The sequence below is a fragment of the Oryx dammah genome, unplaced genomic scaffold (assembly GCF_014754425.2).
Source record: "Oryx dammah isolate SB20612 unplaced genomic scaffold, SCBI_Odam_1.1 HiC_scaffold_26, whole genome shotgun sequence".
Lineage (NCBI taxonomy): Eukaryota > Metazoa > Chordata > Mammalia > Artiodactyla > Bovidae > Oryx > Oryx dammah.
The window spans coordinates 34987618-35010364 of NW_024070210.1; the positions used below are offsets into that span (position 1 = coordinate 34987618).

The following is a 22747-nucleotide window of genomic DNA, read 5'->3' on the forward strand; positions in this document are numbered from 1 at the left end:
CTCTCTGTGGAGAGGAAAGGAAGCAACTAATGGTCAAAGGCATCACAACTGAGTGTGGGCTGTAGGCAGAACCAGCACCTTCATGGGGTGGGGCTACAGAGGAAGGGACTATTTCTCTGTAGGGTGGTCAGGGGAGGCCTCTCTGAGGAGGTGGCTTTTAAGTTGGTCATTAATTGCATAAATAATGTGTTATCCAAGCAGTTCAGGTTTCAATTTCATGTATGCTGGGTCTGGTTAGGCCCATTTGCTTAGGTTATATTCCACTCATCAAGAATTATAAATAATGAAATATTAATATCTGGCCATGGACCCTTTATTAGTAAAGAGTAAAGCTTAGCCGTCAGTAATGTATTGATAAGACCACACATCCCAGAAATCTAGGTTCGTTAATGTTCTTGTTGAAATTGAAGTTTTTTGTGTATGGCTGTTGTTTATCTACTTTATAGACATGGAGCATAATAACCCTGCTTACACGATCAGCGCTGCATTGTGCTATGCGACTCAGCTGGTCAACATTTTGTCTCATATCCTCGACATAAATCTTCCCAAAAAGCTGTGCAACAGGCAAGTAATTGAAAGCAGTGATGTCATCTTTATCATGGCTCTCTCATGCTTCTATTGTGTTCTTTATTCTAATTAAATAATGGGAGGGGAGTTGGGGAAGGACAAGAATCTAAGTATTATTGGGACTTTCCAGGCGGTCCAGTGGTTAAGACTCTGCACTCCCACTGCAGGGGGCATGGGTTGGATCCCTGGTCAGATCCCACGTGCCTCATGTATGGCCAGGAAAGAAAAAGAATCGAAGGATGTTCTAGAGAGAAGAGATCTGACCATGAAATACTTGATAAGCCCAATGTGCAAAAATTGCATGTGACATGTTTGAAAAGACCACAGAATTCTCTCATACGAAAAGATAAGGGAAAACCAGGATATGCAGAGGGCATGCTTATGTGTTAGAACTGAATAAATTATAACACTTTCTCATTTAATTGTAAAGGTTTGTAGTCCACCCAGTTCCTACTAAGACCTTCCTACCTCCCACCAGTTATCCTTGCATTTCAACTAGTTCATGTATGTTATTACCACCATCACCACCTCCCTTTAAACACAAAAGGTATTGTGCTAAACTAAGGTGTCACACCTTGCTTTTTAAATTTGTTTTTATTTATGAAGATTTTTTGAGCACCTGCTGTGTGCTCGGCACTGTTCTAGGCACTGGAGGGGTACACTGGTGATGAGAAAATAATCTCTGCCCATTTGGTACTTAATTTTAACAGAGAGACACATAGTAAATGAACATTGTATCAGTTCGTGATGAGGGTTGGGGAGAACATAGCAGGTGAAAGAGCGGGAATGTGGGGCAAGGAAGGGTTTATTTACCACATCTGAGAGGGTGGGTATGGATCCTGTGGGAACCTGGAGGAGGCTGGGAGCAGGCCACGGGAATCCCTGGGCAAGAAGGGCAGGTGCAGAGCCTGGGGAGAGTGAGAGAATGAGGCAGTGGGGGCCCAAGTCTGTGGGTCCCGTGGGGACCTTACAGAGCCACTGTTGGCTTTAGCAGTCACTCTGCCTGATGTGGATAGTTGCAGAGTTTTCCTTTGTACAGATGTGCCAGAATCTTAACCAATCCGCTGTGTCCCCTGCTCATACCTCAGAGAATAATCCTGTCCATTCGTTGTTTCATTAGTGTGCGGATACTTGTGCAGAGTAAGTTTTCAGAAGTAGGGCTGCTTGGTCACAGGGTACATGCATGTGTAATTTCTGGATGCAGTGAAGTTGCTCTCCGGGAGAGCAGCAGCTCATTCCTAGAAAGTTTCTGATAAGTGCAGTTTATTATGAGGCCAAGGACTTGGGGTGTGTCTTGTGCTAACTGTAGTGTAAAGCATACTCTTTAAAATGAACATTTTAACAGAATTTCTTCAGGAATCACGACTTTACAAATTGTCCATTTGTTTTGCAGTGAATTTTGTGGAGAAAACCTCAGCAGACAGAAATTTACTCGAGCAGTGAAGAAACTGAATGCAAATATTCTTTACCTGTGCTTTTCCCAGGTATGGAAAATACGCTGTGAGCCCAATTTTAATTTGTTACATGGTTGAAAATATTAATCTTTTTTTTTTCCCACTTTTTCTAGCATGTAAATTTAGATCAATTACAGCCACTGCATACACTCAGGAATCTAATGTACCTGGTCAGTCCGAACTCTGAACACTTAGGCAGGTAAGAAGGATGTTTGTTGCTTTTCTCTAAGTGGTGTTATTGTGATGACTTGTAAGTAGAGTTTCTAAACCCATGAGCAGGGTGCAGGGGCCTGATCCCCAGCCCCAAACTCTCTAGATGGGACAAAGCTAACACAGTCCTGTGCAGAAGGAAACAAGGGTTAGTCATGTTTGATCCCCTGTGGTCCTTACATAATCTTTCCTAAGAGGAAATAAATGGCAACCATTTTTAACACCTACAGCAGAATAGAAGCCATATGTTCCTGGAGTGGGAACTTCTTGTTCTGTCTCTGAAGACCAGAGGCTGTTTCTTTGAATCCACATCTGTTTCTTCCTTAGCTCGGCCTAGCGTCTCCCCCGATTCTTATGCATTTTCTTTTGTGCCTTTTCATTCTTTCCCATCATAATGATCCTTCCCTGTTTTCTTTTGGTCGCTGAGTCCATCTGGCCACCATTTGTTGGAGATAAAGGGTATTGGAAAGTTTATGAGATGAAATAGTTTGAAACCCCATTATCCTGAAAAGAGGAGTAAGTTCACCAAAATGACCAGTCAGGTCTGGTCTGTGTGATCTTTGTAGTCTCTAAGCCCATAGAAGCACAACATAGATGAGACTTATCTTTGGGACCATCTGTGCACCCATTCTCTGGGTGCTTATCTTTTTCCCTTGCTCTGAGAAGTTGGTCTGTATATTTCTGCAGATATGACTTGGTTAATGTATCTGAACTTTTAAAAGAGAACAAAGGAAAATAAAAGGTGGGAAAGTTCTTTGGGACTCCCTCCCCCATCATTCATTTTCTTCGATACTGAAACCACGGCTCTAGGGGAGACCCCTCAACTAACCAGGGTGCCTGGCTCCCTCCAAACTGCAGTGAGCCTAATCTTGGTTATCTGCTCTTAACCTTGTCTTGTGTGTCTTCTCAACTCTCCCGCGACCTAAAACAGTGCTTAACTTTTCTGGGACATAGACCCTTCTGGAGAAAGCTGTGGAATCTCTCCAGGGAACTGCACCTACACCTAGAATTCTCTGTCATTTTATAGGGAGGTTATTTGCTTCACCCTAAATCACATGCATTAGTTCTCAGGCCACAGGAACCTGTTAAGGTGGCCATCCCGTTTTTAGTGGTGATGCCTATTTTTGTGAGTTTGCTGTTGTCTTCTCTATACATTATTTGTAAAGGATTCCACATGAGGAAATTTATCTTTGATGATAACAGCTAATATTTTTTGAGCCAATAAATATGGACAGTGGGCCAACTGCTTGACCTGTGTAAGATTGACATGATAGATGAGAAAAAGGCAATGAATAAAATTCAGTTCTCATTAATAATTAAAGGAAAACGATTAAAATTTTTAAAATAGGTTATTAATAAAGGATATTTACTACAAACCTACATCAAAAACTAGTATACTTACTGACATGTTACTTAGGTAAATATTTAATAGAGTCTTCCACTTATAGTCAGAAAAGGCCAAGAATGCCTACTATCACTGCTGTGTTACTGCTCTGGAGGCCTGACCAAGGCAAAACATTTTTACAAAGAAGGTGTGTTTATATTGGGAAAAAGGTGACAATGTAGATGGTATGATTATCAAACTGGTTATCCAGGAGAACTAAGAAACTGTTGGAATTGATTGTTCAGTGGTGGCTAGATACAAGTTTACCATACAAAGAGTAATTGCTTTCTTATATGCCAACAGCAGCTAGTTAGAAAATGTAATGGATAAAAGGTCCTTTCTATTGTGGCAACAAAAAACATAAATTAAGAATAATCCTTACCAAATACTTGCAAACCTATATAAAGAAAATATGGAACTTAAAAAATGATTCAACATATATTTCCAGAATGTCTGCCAGGCACTGTATGAGGTATTGAACTGAATGAAAGTAAGCCCGAGGCTGTGAAGGCCCTTAGCATATTCTAGGATGGGAAGGCTCAGTATGGTAAGAATGCCATTTCTGCCCAAAAGGAAACCTGATCAGAAATTTCAACAGGTATTTCATGGAACTTAAGTTGATTTCCAAAGTTCAGCTAGAAGCGCAGTCTGAAAGGAAATTTTGAAAAAAGAACAAGGGATGGGCTTGGCTCCTTTAAAACATAGTATGAAGGTAATTAAAACCTTTATTCGCTGCTCTCAGCATGCAGATAGGTGGAGCACTTAGAGGAAGAGAACAAAGAGTCCAGAAACAGGCGCGCGTGCGTGCGTGTATGTAGGAACATCACAGATGATGATGGGGTGGCATGTTGAATCGGATAACAATAGCAGCTCAGTGGTGGTAGGCCAGGTGGGTATTTCTGTGGGAGAAAACTTGGAATCATACTGCATTCCATATATATGTAAAAATAAATTCCAGATGATATAAACGACCTTATTACTTTATTTAAAAAAAAAACAATCTATAAAGGAACTAGGAGGAAAGGCACTTTGGGGAGGGAATTCCCAAGCAACCCACAAGACCCAAAAACCATGAAGGGAAGGAGTTACACATTTTACTGTGTCAAAACTAAATGTCTCTGGTAAAAGACACCATAAACAAAGTTAAAAGACAAGCAACAGGTGTGTTTTGTAACCTTTATAATAGGCAGCAGCTTAAAATCTAGACTAAAGAAATCTTTCAAATCAGTAAAAGACAGACAAACCTAATGGAACAATAGACAAAGGATTTAGGCGGGAATTTCACACAGAAGTGCAAGAGGTATTCAAATGAAAAAATCCTCAGCCTCAGGCAAGAATAAAGAATTACTGTTCTAAACAGCTTTCTGTCAGTAGTTTTCAGTCATAAGTGTGGCAGAAGTGGAAAGGCTTGATGATACCCAGTGTTGCTGGAACACAAACGCTGTTCTCGTAGGGCAGATCTCCTTGGTGGATGTGATGCTTTCTTCAGGCTGCCCTCCACTTTGAGGGCTCGGCCTGCCGGGAGTACACATGCACAGCCTGGGTGCTGAATCCGCGTCTGTGGGCCAGAAGGGCGGGAAGTAAGCTTCACACCTGCCTCAGTTGGAATTAAGACTTTAGAGAGGTTGTTGCAAGAACCTGGGTTCTGCCTGCTTCCATGAAGACTAGCTGAACTGAGGATCCCATCCTGAGCCCAAAATAAACTTCTTTTTTGAAATAAATTTACAAAAAAATAGCAATAAAATAAAAACAGGACAAAAATACTTAGGCCGTTTACCCAGATTCACCTTTGTTTGTATTGTACCGTGTTTGCTTTATCATCTGTGCAGTTTCTCTGTGTCTCTTATCTTCAAATTCATACATACATACACAAAAACTTTTTTTCCCTGAACTCTATGAGGATAAGTTACATGCATCATGGCTGTTACCCTTAAAAGTACTTCAATATGTATTTCTCAAAAATAGGGCCATTTTCTTGCTTTTAACCACAGTACAGTTATCAACATCAACAAATCTAATTGATACAGTACTCTAGTGCCCAGATGCACATTTTGTCTGGACCAGATAATGTCCTTGATAGCACCGCCCCTGAGTACAGGATCCAGTCTTGAGTTGGATGTTCTGTTCAGTTGCTGTTGTTACCTCTTTACCCTTTAAATCTGGAACAGTTACCATGGTCTGCTTTGCTTTTCATGACATTACCATTTGTTTGTTTGTTTTTAAATAGAGCTTTTCTTCTGAGTTTGCTGTCAGGTGTACCTTGCAGGCTGGAATGCCTCCTAGGTGAATATCTGCTGGCTGTCACATCCAAGGCCCACTGTGGCCATCTGTCCCTCACTGGTGATGTTAATTTGATCACCTAGTCAAGATGCTCTCCAGCTTCTCCTCTTTACACTTCTTGTATTTTTCCTTCCTTGTAACTAATAAGCAGACATTTAGGAGACATTTTGAGACCATGCAGTTATCCTCATCAGAATTTCCCCCTGGATTTTGTTATCTGTTGTTGGTTTTTTTCCTATCTGATCCAGCCTTTACCATATTTAACACATCATTTTTATCCAAAGTTTATAGCTTACTTTAGGGTTCACTCTTGAGGTTGTGTATCCTATCAGATAATAATTTTGAAATATTCTGCAAAAGAAACTTCCTAAAAGCCAAAAGATTGTTCCCTTAGTCAATAAGAGTTAACTTCCTACAGGACCGTGAAAAATGAGTACTCTTAACTTCAGAGTCTTGAATAAAAGGATGTCAGTTATTCAGCTAAACTGAAAATTAAAGGAATGATTTTATAATCTTTATTCCCGAAGACATTAAGTGAAAAGACTTAATTCTGCTAGTTAGTTCTGTGTTGATGAGTGTGTGGCTTGGGGTGTGCTGGTCAGATCGTCTCTGAGCTGGAAGTGATGGGAGAGCAGTTGAGTGGAGAAATGTCTTCTGCTCTTGCAGGTTCTCAGAGATGTAGGTTACTCTTTGGAACTAAAATTGTTCTGACTTGTCACTTTGGGAATCATCTTACTGGCTTATTTTTCATTAGAAGTACTTAATTTGGCACCTTCTTTAGGCCAGCTGGACTCTGCTTTGTGGAATTCTGAGCAGAAAACTGGAGTCCAGGTGGCTTCCAGCAGGGAGCTCTGCCTGGAGGAAGTGTCATTTTCCCCACCTTGCATCGCTCCTGCCTGTTTCCTTGGGAAAACCCTTAAAGAGAAGGTCCATGGATGATGGCAGTCTCATGCCGAGAAGGACCCCAAGAGTAGATCTGGCAGCATCAGAAAGGAATAGAAAACAGGTTGTGCCTCTTGGGCTGGCTGGGAGGAAGCGACTGCTGTGGAGAGCTGGTCAGGGTCTGTGAGGGGTCCTGGGGGCGCTGGGATATGGAACCTGGCAGTAGATGCTGAGGGCCCTGGACAGAACAGAATACAAGACTTCTGTGTTCAGGAAAACAGGGACAAAGGCTAAGTCCCTCTTGGTGGCAGAGGCACTTAAATTGTGTTCTTGGTGGGCAGCTGCCATGAGAAGAGAGTGGGGCTAGTAGCTCTCAGTAAGTGAGGGGGGTGAAGGGAGGTTGAGTGGAGATAGGACCCTGACCAGGAAGTGGGGTGGGGTGTAGAGAGGACCAGAGCTGGTGGGGGGCGGGCAGTGAGGGTGGAAAGGGGGTCTTATTTGGTTATAGCAGGCAGGAGCATGAGGGAGGACGGGGAGAGTACCTGCTGGCTTATTTGAGACTGGTGGGCTCAGACATCGGAGAAGATGAGTGTGAGAGTTTAGCAGCTCTCAGTCGGAGAGCTCTGGCAGGCTGGAGGGTATTTGTGAGTAGAGCTGGGAGGAGAAGAATCTGAAAAAAACATCTTTGGTGTAGACCTGTCCAAGAAAAGAAAAAAAGAGAAGGGGGACAAGACTGGAACTGTAAGGAGAACCTTTTCAGGAACCAGAAAAGAGATACTGAGAGTTAAGAGGCCGGTGCAGTGGTTAGGAGGTTGAAAGACTGCTGGGGAGAGACATCTCTCCGTTCTTCCTCCCCTTACCTGGCTGCTGGGCAGGATGGAGGTCTGGTCAACTTGGGAGCCCCTGGTCTGAGTGGCTCTGAAAAGTAAATTGCTCACTGCAGACCAAGGGGGAGCCCTGCAGTGCCTCTTCCAATTTAATTAATACTTGTAAAGCCCCCAGACTGAACAGAAATGTTAGCTATTACTGTTGCTGTGTTCTAGCCAGGAACCATGGTTGTCTTGAAAGAATGAAGGTTGCCTGACCCTGAAAAAAGTGAGTCAGAAGGTACAGGTCTGATGAGGTGCACTGAGGCTAGTGCTAGGGTTTTAGCATTCAAAAGGGTGCAAAGAATTTTGGACCATAAAGTAAAATGATGGGCTCTACAATTCTTTTTTCTCATGTCTCCATTACTTTTGCTAATGTCTGTCATTTTCCCCTAAATCGCTATCAGTGAAATTCCTCAGTGAACAAGGCCTTGGTCCTTATCTTGGGGACCACAGGGGATAGAAAAGGGCTGCTGGCGTGACTGGTCCCATCCTGTGAGTGGCTGCAGGGAACTCCCCCAGAAGGGCAGTGGGCAGGGTGACTGCCCCCCTGAAGGCTCCCCGAGGCAGGAGCTGGGAAGAGGCCAAGGAGAAGGGGCAGGGGCTGTGTGGAGCCTGTTGACACGGGTTCCACAGTGGGGCTGAGGGGCCATCACAGGTGATGCAGCCTGGTTTGGAGGTGATGATGTCATTAGGGGCCTTTGGGAAATAAAAAGAGCTTTCTCTTGAAATATAGTACAGAAATACACACTATTCCAGATGACTACATTTTGAAGAGTTGTAGCTCGTTCAGTACTATAAATGTGTCCCTAGAAAATTATGTAATTATATCTTAAAATGTGTGCAAGAGCTTGCTGTTGACATAAATCCAAGAAAGTGTTGTTAACATGCATACAGCTCTATCATTTAGCCCCTGTGAGTGTTAGGAGTTTAGTAACTGGGGGCTTACATAAAGCAGAGAACACCTGTACAGTTCCGTTGTTCCACTAATCTACCAGTGTATACCTCAGCTTACTGTTAGAATTCTCTTGTTGGAATGCGTAGACACAGCAGTTGTTTGAAACAGGAACTCACACGTTGGACAAGCACGCCTTGTCTCAGTGGATGGGCTTTTTCCATTTAGGGTCTGCACAAGTAGGTCGAGTTGAGGAAGGTGTCATGTGGTGGTTCTATTCACTACTTGGATGGCCGTCGTTATTTAGGTAACTGGATGAGCACTCAGTCATGTCCAACTCTTTGCGACTGCCCTGGACTGTAGCCTGCCAGACTTCTCTGTCCATGGAATTTTCCAAGCAAGAACACTGGAGTGGGTTGCCATTTCCTACTCCAGGGGATCTTCCTGACCCAGGGATTGAACCCAAGTCTGCAGGCACAGTCCTTACGCTGAGCCACCTGGGAAGCCCTTTACTTAGATAAAGAAGCACTCAATTCTAGGCCAGCAGAGGGTGCAGCGATGGCTCTGGTCCCTCGCGTCCCATCTCTTCTGTCGTGAGAGTGGTGCTTGTCTCACTGTCTGCCCGCAGATCAGGACCCTTTGAAGTGCGAGCAGATCTGGAGGAGTCCATGGAATTTGTGGATCCCGGAGTTGCTGGAGAATCAGATGAGAGTGGAGATGAGCACGTAAGTGACGAGGAAACTGACCTGGGCACGGACTGGGAGAACCTGCCAAGCCCCCGGTTCTGTGACATCCCTTCCCAGCCGGTGGAAGTCTCCCAGAGCCAGAGCAGCCAGGCGTCCCCGCCCATCGCGAGCAGCAGTGCTGGTGGGATGATCTCGTCGGCCGCAGCCTCAGTCACCTCCTGGTTTAAAGCTTACACTGGACACCGTTGACGGGCAGTGACCAAGAGGCGCCACTACCGCCTGGAGAAAGCGCCTCTTCCACTGTCTAGCAAACATTACGTGTTTAGCTCAGATAGTGCCTGGAACAAAAAGAGGTTAAGCTGTTGGGGTGTTTTTTTTTTTTTTAACAGGGAGTCTAGCATTTCTCTTGGTCAACTGGGCAGTGGTGGTGACTGACATGCTTATGATAATTAACAGAACAGAGGGGTCACAGGTCCTTCTCCCAGACCAGTGCTGGTGGAGGAAGGCCCTGTTTGGTCAGTTCTGTTGAGGCAGAAATGCATGGAGCTCCCTCTGAGGACAGGCCATGGACGCCACAGACAAGGCTGACATGCTGGTCCCTTGTGATGCTGAGACTGTTGCTAAGCACTTTGTTTCAGAGATTGAGTCACAAGGAGGCGATTCTTCATGATTAGGACTTGAAAGATGAAAACTGTTTAATATGAGTTCGTTTTTATGCCATTCGTTTTTTGTACAGAGAATCGGCAGGCAATTTGAAACACGTGGTTTCTTTATAATTTGGTCATGTTCGGTTTTTAGGTCAAGGATTTCTGTTTCATTTTAAAAGGGTGGATTTTTTTAGTCTTGTTTTGTGTTTGGAGGGAGAGAGGTAGTTTAAAAGCGATTTCACTCACGTTGCTCCGTTGTGGCCTGTTGGACATACCTGTTTTCTTTCTCCCCACACACCAAAGAAACTGAGGTCTTTTTCTCTTTAGGACCCATATCCATGAAGGGAAGAGATGCTGGCTGCAATACTGTCCTAGAGATTTAAGAACTGTTTTCTTGTGTTTTGAGGGAAATTAAGTTCATTCTTACCTAGACTGAACTCCTACCACCCACTCCGTGTGCATTTTGAAATTGAACTATTTTCTGTGCGTAAAAAGTAAGTCATTAAGGTCGTTCCCTTATGGAAGCCAGATGCCTGCCTGGGCACAGGTTAAAAGCCACTGAAGTGGCCTCTGGTCATTCTGCTGCTGTCTAGTTTCTTTCTAAGGGCTTTAGTAAGTAGCAGGTTTCTCCAGGGAAAACCACCCTGCTTGTTTGTTTCCTAGGTCTTTGTTGCTCTAAGGACACTACCTTTGCTCTGAAATGCAGAGCACATCATTATAGCTAATACTGTTCTTCTCTATCCTGGGAAAGCTCTGATGGAAAGAATTTTCTCTCACCAAGAGATCATTTTCAGCTAATGTGTCTTGTCCTTCTCTTAGTGACAATCTCATAACAAAACCGTGGAGAGGCATTATGTACAAATATGTAAGTAGTTTTTTATTTTTAATAACTACAAAAAAAATCCTATGTAACAACTACAAGTGAAATCCTATGAAAAATTCCTAGCAGGCATTATCACCATATCTTGTTAGTGTGACTGGCATGATAGTACCTCATAAATCACTTGGAGGTTTGTCCCACCCTAGCTTCTTTTCTCGTTGTAATTATTGTAGTTGATACTTTGCCTCCAAAACTGAGGTGCTATATATAGCTCTTGCTATTTGGTATACTTAGTGTTTGGTAGAGTTTGGGGTAGAATTGCAGAGAAGAATGTTTATTCCTACCCAGGAATCCTGAGTTCCCTGACTTTATGAATTTTCCACTGAGGGAGGAAACAGGCTTTTCCCCTTGTGGGTTCTTATTACAGCCAGTACGGGTTTTAAGTGCTGGCCTTGGTGATTGCTGGGTTGCATCGCCCCATCCATCCATGTCTGTAGAGTAGTTCATAGAGGGTGGCTGCAGTAGACTTGAACAAATACCAAATGAACTTAAAGTCCCACGAGATGAGAGTTGTCTAGGCATTCAGACCCTCAAAGAGCTTAGTCTTGGGACACTGGGATTTGGGGCTTGGGGGTAGAAAACAACTTTAGCTGAAAAAATGCACAGCAGTCACGGTTCTTCTCAAGTAATCTTCTTACGAAGAAGAAATCACAAACTAGAGTATTTCAACAAAACTTACATGGATATGGGAAATGTAGGGATTGATAGGGTATGTTTTGTTGTTGTTAATATCAAATAGAGGCACTTTACTTAGGGTTAATGATCAAACCTTTAATGGTTTTGAACACCAACATACTGGCTTAACACTGCTGAGATATTTTGGTTTTCATTATTTTGCACTGGATCCACCCTGTAAATATTCTTAAATATACATTTCAACCACTGTTTGTTTTTTCTACTCTCTTTGCTGCTCATTAAAATCTCTCATGGAGGTGCCAGAACCATATGTAAACAGCTTTTTAAAGAATTGAAGCTGGTATCTTTTTTTTTTTTTTTTCTAAACAAAAAAAAAGCCATAGAACTTGGTCATGTATTCCATAGTAAAAGGATTTGTTGAAACAAGGTAATACTAGAAAAACTCACAGGCACCATATAGGCTGCTTTAAATAGTCTGTTAAAGACTGTTTTTATAATGGAGTGTAATGAAGAAAAGCTTTGCACATCTGTAAGTTCAGGGGGAGAACAATGTCAACATCGGGAAGTGGACAGAATTCATGTAAGGAGCCGTGCATTGATAATATGGGGAAGAATGTCTGGTGGCATGCTGTTAAAAGAATCTCCTCGAGGCGTCACATTGCAGGGATTCCCCACTGCTCTGTGACTTCCAAACCAGTTTGAGTCATACAAATAAATGTTTTCTAAACTTTTGTTGTATTATTGCAATAAATCTTTTAACAGTACTTTGCAAATATGTATGTCTTCTTCAAGCTCTGATTACTCATTTCTACTGATAATAAATTGAGGGTAGCAAAAATGAGATCTAACTCTGGAGTATTTTATACAAACTATAGGATTTTTTTTTTTTTTTAAGATTTTTTTGCCACGTGATGAAAAATGCCTGTTAATACTTTTTGAAAAAGTATTAGTGGTATTACAGTAATGGCCCATCTTGAAAATTGGTTGCATACTTGCTCTGAAGATGTGTTTTTGTTTGGTAGCTATCATTTGATGTGGATCACCAGCAGTGACTTTTGGTGTCTTGCAACAGCCCTTAAAGGGAGGGAGGGAGGGAAGGATGGGGCCTCTGGGTTGCCCATATGGAATCTGCCTAAAATTTCTTCAGAAAAAGAGAAAGGGAAATGTTAGAGGCGATCTGTCAAGCAGTGAGAACAGAAGAATCCTTCCCCTCTGTGTTTTGTTCTGTTTTAGGAACTATGTAGTCTGTCCCAGGTAGGTGATCTGTGCCTTTCAGGTTAGATTACTGTGGAGAGGGGCCATGTGCAAGGTGGATGGGGATATCGAGAGTGATGACTGAAACAGCAAGAGCAGCTCAGACAAATGCTGAGGCACTGTTGCCGTGGGCATCCTTCTCTTTTTTACCTGCAGGAAGAGGCCAGCCAGCAGCAGCAGACAGGCAGGGAAATGGAAGGAGTCCTGAATACGGCGTGTGCTTCCATGTCAGTCCTTGCACCTCCCCAGATAACAGTTAAAAATAGGCTCCCATCTAATGGATACACACAGATTCCCAGTCCTCAGAGTTAGATCATGATTGATGCAGGAATTGGGTAGAAGCAGATGGAAAGAACTAAGGATAAATTTGTCCTTAGTGGTTGGGAGGTCATTTGAATATTGCTTCAACAGCATACACTAGGAAATTTGAAACCAACTTTTGGGCAAGTTATCTGAACCCCAGCTATGAAACACTCAAGGCCACCAGCAGCACCCCATTCCAAGGATCTGGTGAGAAAGTACCCCCAGAAAAAGGGTTCACTGTCTGCTTAGAGTTCCAAAGATGAAGTGTTTTTGTTTTTTTAACCAAAAAGGACCAGTAGGACCATCTTTTCTAGAAGAAAGGGGATGGTAAAACAGCAAAAGCCACATCAGTGACTTTTTTATTGTGTTTTTGTAGGAAGGAATGAGGTAATAGTCTGGTGGGGAGAAAACCTGATGGAGAATTCAAATGGTCCCTTTAGAAAGTGAGAAATAGGCAGGAGGTATCTGACAGCACTGCTGCTGCTAAGTTGCTTCAGTCGTGTCCAACTCTGCGACCGTGTAGACGGCAGCCCACCAGGCTCCCCCGTCCCTGGGATTTTCCAGGCAAGAACACTAGAGTGGGTTGCCATTTCCTTCTCCAGTGCATGAAAGTGAAAAGTGAAAGTGAAGTCGCTCAGTCGTGTCCAACTCTTGGCGACCTCATGAACTGCAGCCCACTAGGCTCCTCGGTCCATGTGATTTCCCAGGCAAGAGTACTGGAGTGGGGTGCCATTGCCCTCTCCTATCTGACAGCACTAGGTAAGCTGAAAAGGGGGTGGGAGTCAGTAGAGTGGAAGCAGCTCGGTCGTGAAGGCACATTAATACCTCCAGGTCCATATCAGCTTGTTCACCATCTCCCCCTGGGGCATGGCTGTTTAGCATTTACTTTATGACTTCAGGAGACACCTGGATTTTGAGGAAGGGGCTCTCCTGCCCTTCCCAGCAACTTATTTCCCTAAATTTAAAACATTATCAGGAAGACATTTGTAGAGCATAAGCAAGTAGATGGCTCTTGATTTTAATAACAGAGGGGCAAGTGGTTTGGAAGGTAGTAGATGGGAGAGAAACATCTCCCAACCAAAGGGTGATTAATAATGATAGAAACGGCATATCTTCTACATCAGTAATGTATTCAGTAATAGTTGCTGTCCGAGTAGGAAGGACCATGTCTAGCACCCTGGACTTGCACCCTAATGGTGCACCTATTATCTGGCTTAGGGGTACTGGTACTGGCTTACACTGGAAGTTCTGCTGCACTGATGGCCTTGAAGAAAAAGTCTGCTGAGGCCTGGAAAGCTCTTGACCAAGACCTTTAATGCCCAAAACATATGTGCACTAATGTTTTAGAAACACTCACCTATAGCAGTGCCGTCCAGTGTAATATTTATTGTAGCCCACATATGTGATTCTAAACTTTCTGGTAGTCTGATTAAAAAGGTAAGAAGAAATAGGTAAAGTGTATAATATAGTTTAATTCAGGATACTCCCAAATACTATTTCATCTGATTAGCATGAAAAATATTAAACAGCGGTGGGTGGGAGGCTGTAGGAGGGTTCATTTATATTCTTGCCCTGGGCCACAAAAACTGGGGAGGGCTTACCCCTTTATTTACACTTAAACCCTCCTTGAATTCACTCTTCTGGGGTGTGTCCACAGCCCTGTTGAGAAGGTATGCAATAAAGAGCTTCCGCAGAGCACACATTGGAAGCCTGAAGGGAGACTACTGACCTGGGGAAAGATGGTGTGAGAGGTCCCAGCTTGGATGCCAGGGCAGCCAGAGCACTGTCTCTGCTTAGGAGAAGAATCAACCCAGGCTGGGGTGGAAGGAGAGTTGTTCGTGGCAGGCCACATACCCTGCAGCATAATCGTGCCTGGCTACCCATACCGGAGGCTTGGTGAGGAAGAGCCGAGGTCGTCAATGGCTCTGTCCCAGAGGAGTCCTGTCCGTCCCTGCCTTCCCACTGGGCTGCAAACATGGAGTTACACACAGATGGGCCGTTTCCCCTCCTAATGGATAGGGCACTAATGGATACAACTTTGCTCTGCATTTTACTGATTGACAAATAATCGATTTTGAATCTGGTTTTGAATCTTCTATCAACCTCTTCATACTACTTAATAGACATCTAAAAATACCAGTTAGTAAAGCAGTTTTATTCTCTGATGGGGGTGGTAGGGAAGGTGAATGTAAAGGAGGGAAATAATTAAAATAGCACAAGTGATTCTGCCCGAGTTAATTAGGAGACGTGAGCAAGCACAAGACCTCTTACCAGACTTGCACATTTCCCACCACTGTGCCTGGCATGTATCCTTCTCTACTGGTGGGAGATGGACGTGCAGGACTTCATTTCAGCTGTATGCCATTTTCTCCGTAAATGCTGACTTCTGAACCTAATCCCTGCTGGGTTTTGTCATTCCAAAGAGAAAAGCAAAACACTTAAGTAGAGGTTTCTAATTTTAAACTTTTATAGCCTCCAAGAATCTTAATCCAAAAAGAATTTGAGACAACGGGTCCCAAAACTAGTTTGTTCTGAGGTCTTTTCTCTACTAAGTGGAGATGAGGGGCCTTTGAGAGGGGAAGGTTTCACTTTGCACTCAGTCAGAGGAACGCCATGTCTCACCAGGGCGGTTGTAGCAGAGGAGATGGCATCTCTCTGCTCCCACTCCCTTCCCAACTGCCAATTTTAGTGGCTCTGCTCTTTTAAAATTATGTGTCAGTCGTGTGCGACTTTTTGTGACCCCAGGGACTATAGCCTGCCAGGCTTTTCTGTCCATGGAATTCTCCAGGCAAGACGAGTGGGTTGCCACTCCCTTCTCCAGGGGATCTTCCCACCCCAGGGATCAAACCCAGGCCTCCTACATTGCAGGCAGATTCTTTACCATCTGAGATACTGAATAATACCAGGTCAAGCAAACTACCTAGAATAGGGGTTACTGCCTAACTGGGTTTTGCCTAAACCAGTTAGATGTACCTACACCGGAAGTCTCCCAAGGGTTCATAACCACAGTGATGTTTGCTCTTCCCTTGAGGTTATGCAGACACCAACTATGGCCACACACTTAGGTGCATGTCATAGAAGGGACTGCACATTTCCCGTGAAGGTCCTTTTGCCAGTCACGGAGACTGCAGAACTACCTCGTCTGAACCCAAAGCAACACCCGGGATAGAAACTGTCAGATTCCCTGAGTGCCAGTTGCTGTGCCTGGCAGAGAACGCCTTTATGTAAACGCAACATGGTACCTGACAGTAAGGGCTAGGTAATACCAGCTCTGGTTACTGGTGCAGTCTATGGTACAGCAGGGTTTTGGCACAGATGGGCTTTAGTCTTTTTGAGGTAGGCTGTGGGAGGTAGGAGAGGAAGAATAGCCAGTCTGCTGAGTAAAGAAGGAATACAGGCTATTAAAGCAGTGGGGGGAAAAGAAAAATGCCCAGGAAGACCCACATAATAAAAAATCAGGCCAGTTCATAAAGGTTGGCAGGGAGGCCCTGACAAGTCCAAGTTAGAAGGGTGGTTGGACAGAATCCAGGAAGGGAACTCCGAGATCAAGCTTACCTATCAACTCACAGCCTTCTTCAGTCGGGAAGCCCAGAGGAACCTGCTGCCAGGGAAAACATGACAAAGCCCAGATCATGCCAACACAGCTGAGAGTCACCCAGCAAGACTGCCAGCGCTGCTACGGAAGCAACCCTCACCAAGAAAGTTCCCTGGGACTAGCCGTGGCCAGAGGAAAAGGTCCTCCCAGGTCCCTTCATCCCTCCTCATGTTTCTCCTACTAGGAGTTACAGTGGAGCAGTCAGAGCTGGCCAGCACCCCTCACATCCACGACGACTCAAGAGCTGTCATGTTTTTATGGCACGTGCGCGCACTGGGTGTGAGGCGCTGAGCGCGGGCACGGCCAAGCTGCCCTCCACAAGCCCTGAGTGGAGTCCAGACACACGAGGCAGCAGAGAAGCACTACCAGGCAAACCAGCTGGGCAGGACAGGGTGGGGGCTGCCAAGGAGATGTCTCCTGTGTACAGAGTTGTCAGTGTGCTAGGGCAGGGAGCGTGCTCAATTGTAAATGAGCCTTTTTGATAAGGCCTGAAAAAAATGTTTAACCTTGGCCCTTTTGCCCTTTCCTTTCTGGATTTTCTTTCAAACGGTGAAGGGAGGGGTGGGAGAGAGCTTGCTAGGCCAAGTATTTCAGACCCTCTGAGCAAAAGCTGAAGGGGTAAGTTCTCTTCCTTTGGGTCCCCCCAGGGGTGGAGTTGGGGTGAGCCTAGGGTCCTCATGGCCACGGTATTTCCTTTCTTATGAGTCTAGGATTCTACAGTCAGGCAGGGAGCACTGCAGTGCTGCAGAAGCGAGAAGTGAACTGGTTTCCCCAGCCTGGCACTAGGGGGCTCAAGCACAGCATCTTTCTCCTGAGGGGAAAAGCTACACCCATCTCGTCCAGAAACGAGGACCAGGGAGGAGGCGCCCTCTGACGCCACCTCCCGAAGTTCTCTTACCATTCACATAAACACCCCTGGGAACTGGGTCTTGCATCGGGTTCAAAAGGGGTCATCAGTGATTTCTGAGGACCCGAAGAATTGCATGCCAAGAGGGGGTTGGGCCTTCTCGTCTTCTGCTCTTTGTCGGTCCAGGCCCTCACACTCGCAGCTTTGTGTCCCACGTGAAAACCAGATCCAGGACGGCTGACCTGGGAGAAGCACCCTGGGCTCATGCAGAACCACGCGCCAGTAACAGTGAAAGCTGACACTCGGCACTTTCCGCACACCAAGCTGTATGAAGTCCTGCGGGTGCACCCTTTACTCCTGAATCAGGAGTAAAACAAACCTATCACATCAGGGAGGTCCACTGAGACGGCCGCTTTAGAGCACACCACAGGGGAGGACAAGCGCTGGAGCTTCAGCCTTGGGGATGGGAAGCACTCGCCCTTACGGCCGGGGTGAGTCACGAGAATGACACCAACAGCCTGAGGGGGAAGTACGCCTCCACGGCCTCATCGGTGCTGTTACAGAAGAGCTCCTGCCGAGCGTGTCGGAGGTATCACGATGTGCCTGCTTGCTCAGCGTCCAGAGACACTTCCTAGTTTTAGTTTCCCCTTCTCAGGGAGGAGCAGCTACTGCCCACGGGTAAGGGCAGAAAGCAGCCGCTCTGCGGCCTCACCACCTCCACCACAGGCGAACCGGGCTCCCTCGACTCCAGCCTTGCCCCACTCCGCTTGGCAGTCCTGGCCAAAGCTGTCTTCCACCTTCACATCCTTCTCCTGTGGGACCAGCGCAGTCTTCATTCATCATCGCCATCGGCCCCACCCCTGGAACACTCACCAGTGCTTCCTGACAGCCGGGAGCTGATGCAGCTGCAAGGCTTTGTTGGTGACTAGCAGAGACATTATTTTGCCAACCAAGGTCCGTCTAGTCAAGGCTGTGGTCTTTCCAGTGGTCACGTATGGATGTGAGAGTTGGACTGTGAAGAAAGCTGAGCGCCGAAGAATTGATGCTCTTGAATTGTGGTGTTGGAGAAGACTCCTGAGAATCCCTTGGACTGCAAGGAAATTCAACCATCCATTCTGAAGGAGATCAGCCCTGGGTGTTCTTTGGAAGGAATGATGCTAAAGCTGAAACTCCAGTACTTTAGTCACCTCATGCGAAGAGGTGACTCATTGGAAAAGACCCTGATGCTGGGAGGGATTGGGGGCAGGAGGAGAAGGGGATGACAGAGGATGAGATGGCTGGATGGCATCACTGACTCGATGGATGTGAGTCTGAGTGAACTCCAGGAGTTGGTGATGGACAGGGAGGCCTGGCGTGCTGCGATTCATGGAGTCGCAAAGGGTTGGACACGACTGAGCGACTGAACTGAACTGAACTCAATTCTAGCCAACCTAGCTTGCAGGCCCTCCACAGCAGCTTTCTGGGGCCAGATACTTTCCAGCCCCACCAAGCATTACATGAACACAGGTCTGAATATATCCTCACTGACTTCTAAACGATTAACTCATCATGCATAGATAATAATACCTCATCCAATAGGAAATAAAGACAGTCCTGGGCAGACGAATGCAAAATAAGTGTTAAAGGTGTGTAAAAATGTCAGCTCACACTGTTAAGTGATGATGGCCTCTTTCCAGTGGTATTCTCTCCTCCCCTCCCAACAACTCAATTTTTAAAAAAAATTCTTGGGACTCAGTTTACAATATCTCTAATATTACCTCAAAAAAGAAAACAAATCTGCAAAACTCAGGTTCCACGTAAGATGCATGTTTTTATTGAAAAAAAAAAAAAATTTGTAACCAGACAGAAAGAATAGACAAAAATGTTATAATCTGACTATATAATATTCTCTCATTCTTGGTGAATCACTAAAATATAACAAAAGATTGCTCTCTATGCTAATTTTTAAGGTTGTCCAGTTAAACCATTATTTGGTATCCTTTCAACAGATTAACCTCTTAACTATTTAGAGTTTCTTCTCAGAAACATTCATATATTATACAGAAAACATTCATAGTTTATTTGGGAAACATTCATATTTTACACAGGATGTACAAATTTGAGATGAGACCTCCCCCAACCCCAAAAAAACAAAGCAACCCACACGATTGTAGCTGCAACACTATCCTAGCTGCATTGTGGTGATTACGTTCAGTCTGCATCCACTATTTACAACTGGATTTTAACGTTATTATTTACAGAGGGGCCAAAAGCACTCATCTAAAGTAAAGGCGCTGGGGTTTAATGTGCACTTTCATAGCCCTAGGAAAACACAACCGTTATATACACTGTAAACGCCACAGGGCATGAAATCCATCTCCAATCACAAACATCAACCTCACAGATCAAGCATACAAGGTCTAAGTAAGGTGCCTGACTTTTCCTTTGTAAGCATACTTTTCATCCAAGAGTACTGCTATTCTTTTCATAGGACACTATTCACTTATTTCGAATACAGGGCCAGTGCTCTAAACATTCCCGGAACCCCTTTTGGGGGAGTGCCTGCATAGTCTGTGATGAACTCTGCTGAACGTTCTTGATGGTGGCAAGTCTTCGTCCTCAAGGATTTGATTTGGGAAAACAGGCATAGTTATTCACAGCCAGGTGAATCAAACCGTGGGATACAACCCTGAATCAAACGTGAGGCACCACTATAAAATGATGAGACCAATTTTCTTATACAGATCATAAATTCAGAGATTTAAGATGCCTGAGCAATGGCGGTCCTGATGGAGTAGCAGAGATTCTCCTGGAGCGATGACTCAGAGGCAACTCACTGAAATGGTGTATCTAGGTGGTGTTTTGCAGTTTTTGAAATCGGTCTGTTGCCTCGCACATACATTTTAATACTCCTCTTCAGTTTCAGTCCCTTTTGCTTTCTTATGGATTGCCCGATTAAAGCTGTGGCAAGCAGGGACCCAGTGATTGTCATGGAGCCCCAGCTTACAGCCAGGGAAGCCCTTCTGAGACCGGTGGCAACACATCCAGTACCCTGGCCCGTAGGGCAGGGCCTGGCAGTAGGGCTTGGGGTGCCACCGGCACAGGGACACATCCCCTTTCACATATTTTTTCTTGCACTGCTTGCATGGATCCTCTCTGTAGCGTGGATCCCGAACCCAGCGAGAATCTGCTGGCCTGATATTGTAATATTCAATGATAAACTTGAAATAGCAGCAGGTACATTTAAGAGCCACTAAACTCTTAGTAGGAAGTAACCTGAAGATTTTCACCATGATGTGGTGAGGCAGAAAAGCCATGTACTGCTGAGGCTCTAAAAGCTGTTGGATTTTAAACCTGGTCTCCAGAAAGTCATGTGACACCTGCTTCTTCCAGCTGGATGCCTCAAGCATTGGTGATGTACTTTCCACAGGAGAGGCCAGTGGGACAAATGAATCAACCGAGACACTTTTTTCCTCAGACGCACCGTCACCTTCAGCAGCCTCTTCAAGCTGACTGGCCTCGGAAGACTCTTCTGTTGTGCTTTCATCTGACTGCGAGTGGCCTGCCTGGTGCTGACCAGATGGCAAAAAAAACAACATCCCTGGAAGTGGGTCTTCACAGGACTCCGAACTGGAAGGCTGGTCTTTCTCTACCTTGGACACGGTGATACTGATGCACAAAGATTCTTTTTGGCGCTGATCAGGATTTTGGTTAGCAAGTGGCACAAGCTCTTCACTAATGCCATCAACAGCATCTGTGGGCAATTCAATGGCTTGGGGACAGGTGAGAGGAGGAAAAGGTGGCCCAACAAGTTCCTCTGTCATTTCCACATCGTGCCTGTTGCTGCTTTTCATGGCAGTCTGCTGATCTGGCTCGAACTCTGCACTGTCTGTGTGCAAACTCACGCCTGCCGGCACCGAGGGGCAGCCCCGAGGCGCGCCGTCCCAGGCCTGGTCCCCCTGAGAACAACGGTCAGCTCTTAAAGGGCTGAAGCCCACAGATACAGACCCCACAGTTTTCACCTGAGTGTCAGGAACCTCCAAGGTGCCTTTGTCTGCTTTGCTCTCCTCAGCCTGGGTGCCATTCACAAGCAGCACGCGGCCCACATTGCGGCGAAAGCTGTTATTCCTTGAGAGGCTCCCAGGCTCCCGCTGGCTCTGCCGCTTCAGGCACTCAGACTCCAGCCTGGCTACCATGTCAAGGACACGGACGGGCTCGCTCTGTGGTTCACCAACCTCAGGATTTCTCCTTTCTGCAGGTTCTTCACATGCTCCTGGGGCGGACAAAGGCTCGGGATTTGGGGGTGCACCTCTGGATTGCCCGGAAAACCGCACCACAGCAGGTGAGTTAGTGCAGTTCTTTGCACAACTGGCTAGCAGAGTGCTGGCTCTTTGCTCAAGGAAGGCAACCATCTGTATGACCGATAGAGGCCTCCCGGCATACACGCCATCCCCGCCGTCACTCACGTAATGCACAGAACAATGCTCGATGCCACATGCAAAAGGCTCAGGCTGGTAGCATCTACTGTTGACCTCCTTCATCCTTTCTAACTGTATCTTGGCTTTTTTAAGATCCCCTGATTTTTTCCTTCTTTTAGTAGCTCTCCCATCAATATCCCAGGAGCTTTTTATTTTCATAGATCCTATTCTATTACTGCACTGGTGGGCTGCAAAGAATGCTATCTTTTCCTTGGTATTTCCCGGTTTCACAACAGCCCAGATATCGAGTGGCCCTTCCCCTTCTTCACCCTGGTGGATTGTTGCAGATGATGCATTCTTCTTGGTTTTAACATTCAAGCTGCTCTCTTCAGGACTCTTCCCACTCATACTGCACAGAACATTTGGAGAAAGGATTCCAAAAGGCTTTCGAGATGATGCTTTACCAAGAGAGGCTGAAGGAAAGACACTTGATTTCATACACCTAGTTTTGCATTCTTTATCGCTGATAGCCCGTTGGTGGCTCATAGGAATTCTCAGAGTTCCCGTGCCGATTTCCAGAGGTTGCCCTTTCTTCTGGAGTTTCCAGTATGGCTTAAGGTGCATAACAGAGGTTCTACAAGAAGGAAATAATACACATTTGATTAAGAATCTGATTTTATTTTTAGAAAAGCTTTTTAAAAAAAAAAACTTATAGTCACATGGTTCTAGCAAGTAAAAGAAACATTATCTTTCAGTTCACTAAATCTCTACCAACTCTCATTTCCACTAGTTTTTCATATACAAATCAAGAATAACAAAAGCAAAAACAACTACTTTCCATGGTTTACATGCTGGAAAATAAATTTCAGACTGAGTGACTAAAGGAATTTCAGACTGGCATTAATTCACATTCTATACATAAAATTAGTACTTTAAATGTAAAGAAATTTGAACTTACTAAAGA

General features: G+C 45.0%; 2 protein-coding genes across 3 annotated transcripts in view; one reads left to right on the plus strand and one right to left on the minus strand.

Moving 5' to 3' along the window:
* Positions 1 to 12151, plus strand: part of ATG14 (autophagy related 14) — a 39249-nt gene extending 27098 nt beyond the window's left edge. The window contains exons 7-10 of the mRNA XM_040226387.1: positions 447 to 564; positions 1961 to 2051; positions 2135 to 2220; positions 9167 to 12151. Of these exons, the coding sequence (XP_040082321.1) occupies positions 447 to 564; positions 1961 to 2051; positions 2135 to 2220; positions 9167 to 9473 (602 nt within the window). The 3' untranslated portion in view covers positions 9474 to 12151. The remainder of the gene's footprint in view (positions 1 to 446; positions 565 to 1960; positions 2052 to 2134; positions 2221 to 9166) is intronic.
* A 7020-nt stretch (positions 12152 to 19171) lies between these two features.
* The window catches only part of FBXO34 (F-box protein 34), a 75857-nt gene continuing 72281 nt past the window's right edge, over positions 19172 to 22747 (minus strand). For both annotated transcript variants that reach the window (XM_040226388.1, XM_040226389.1), the window contains one exon: positions 19172 to 22417. In XM_040226388.1, coding sequence (XP_040082322.1) covers positions 20269 to 22407 — 2139 coding nt within the window. In that variant the 5' untranslated portion in view covers positions 22408 to 22417 and the 3' untranslated portion in view covers positions 19172 to 20268. The remainder of the gene's footprint in view (positions 22418 to 22747) is intronic.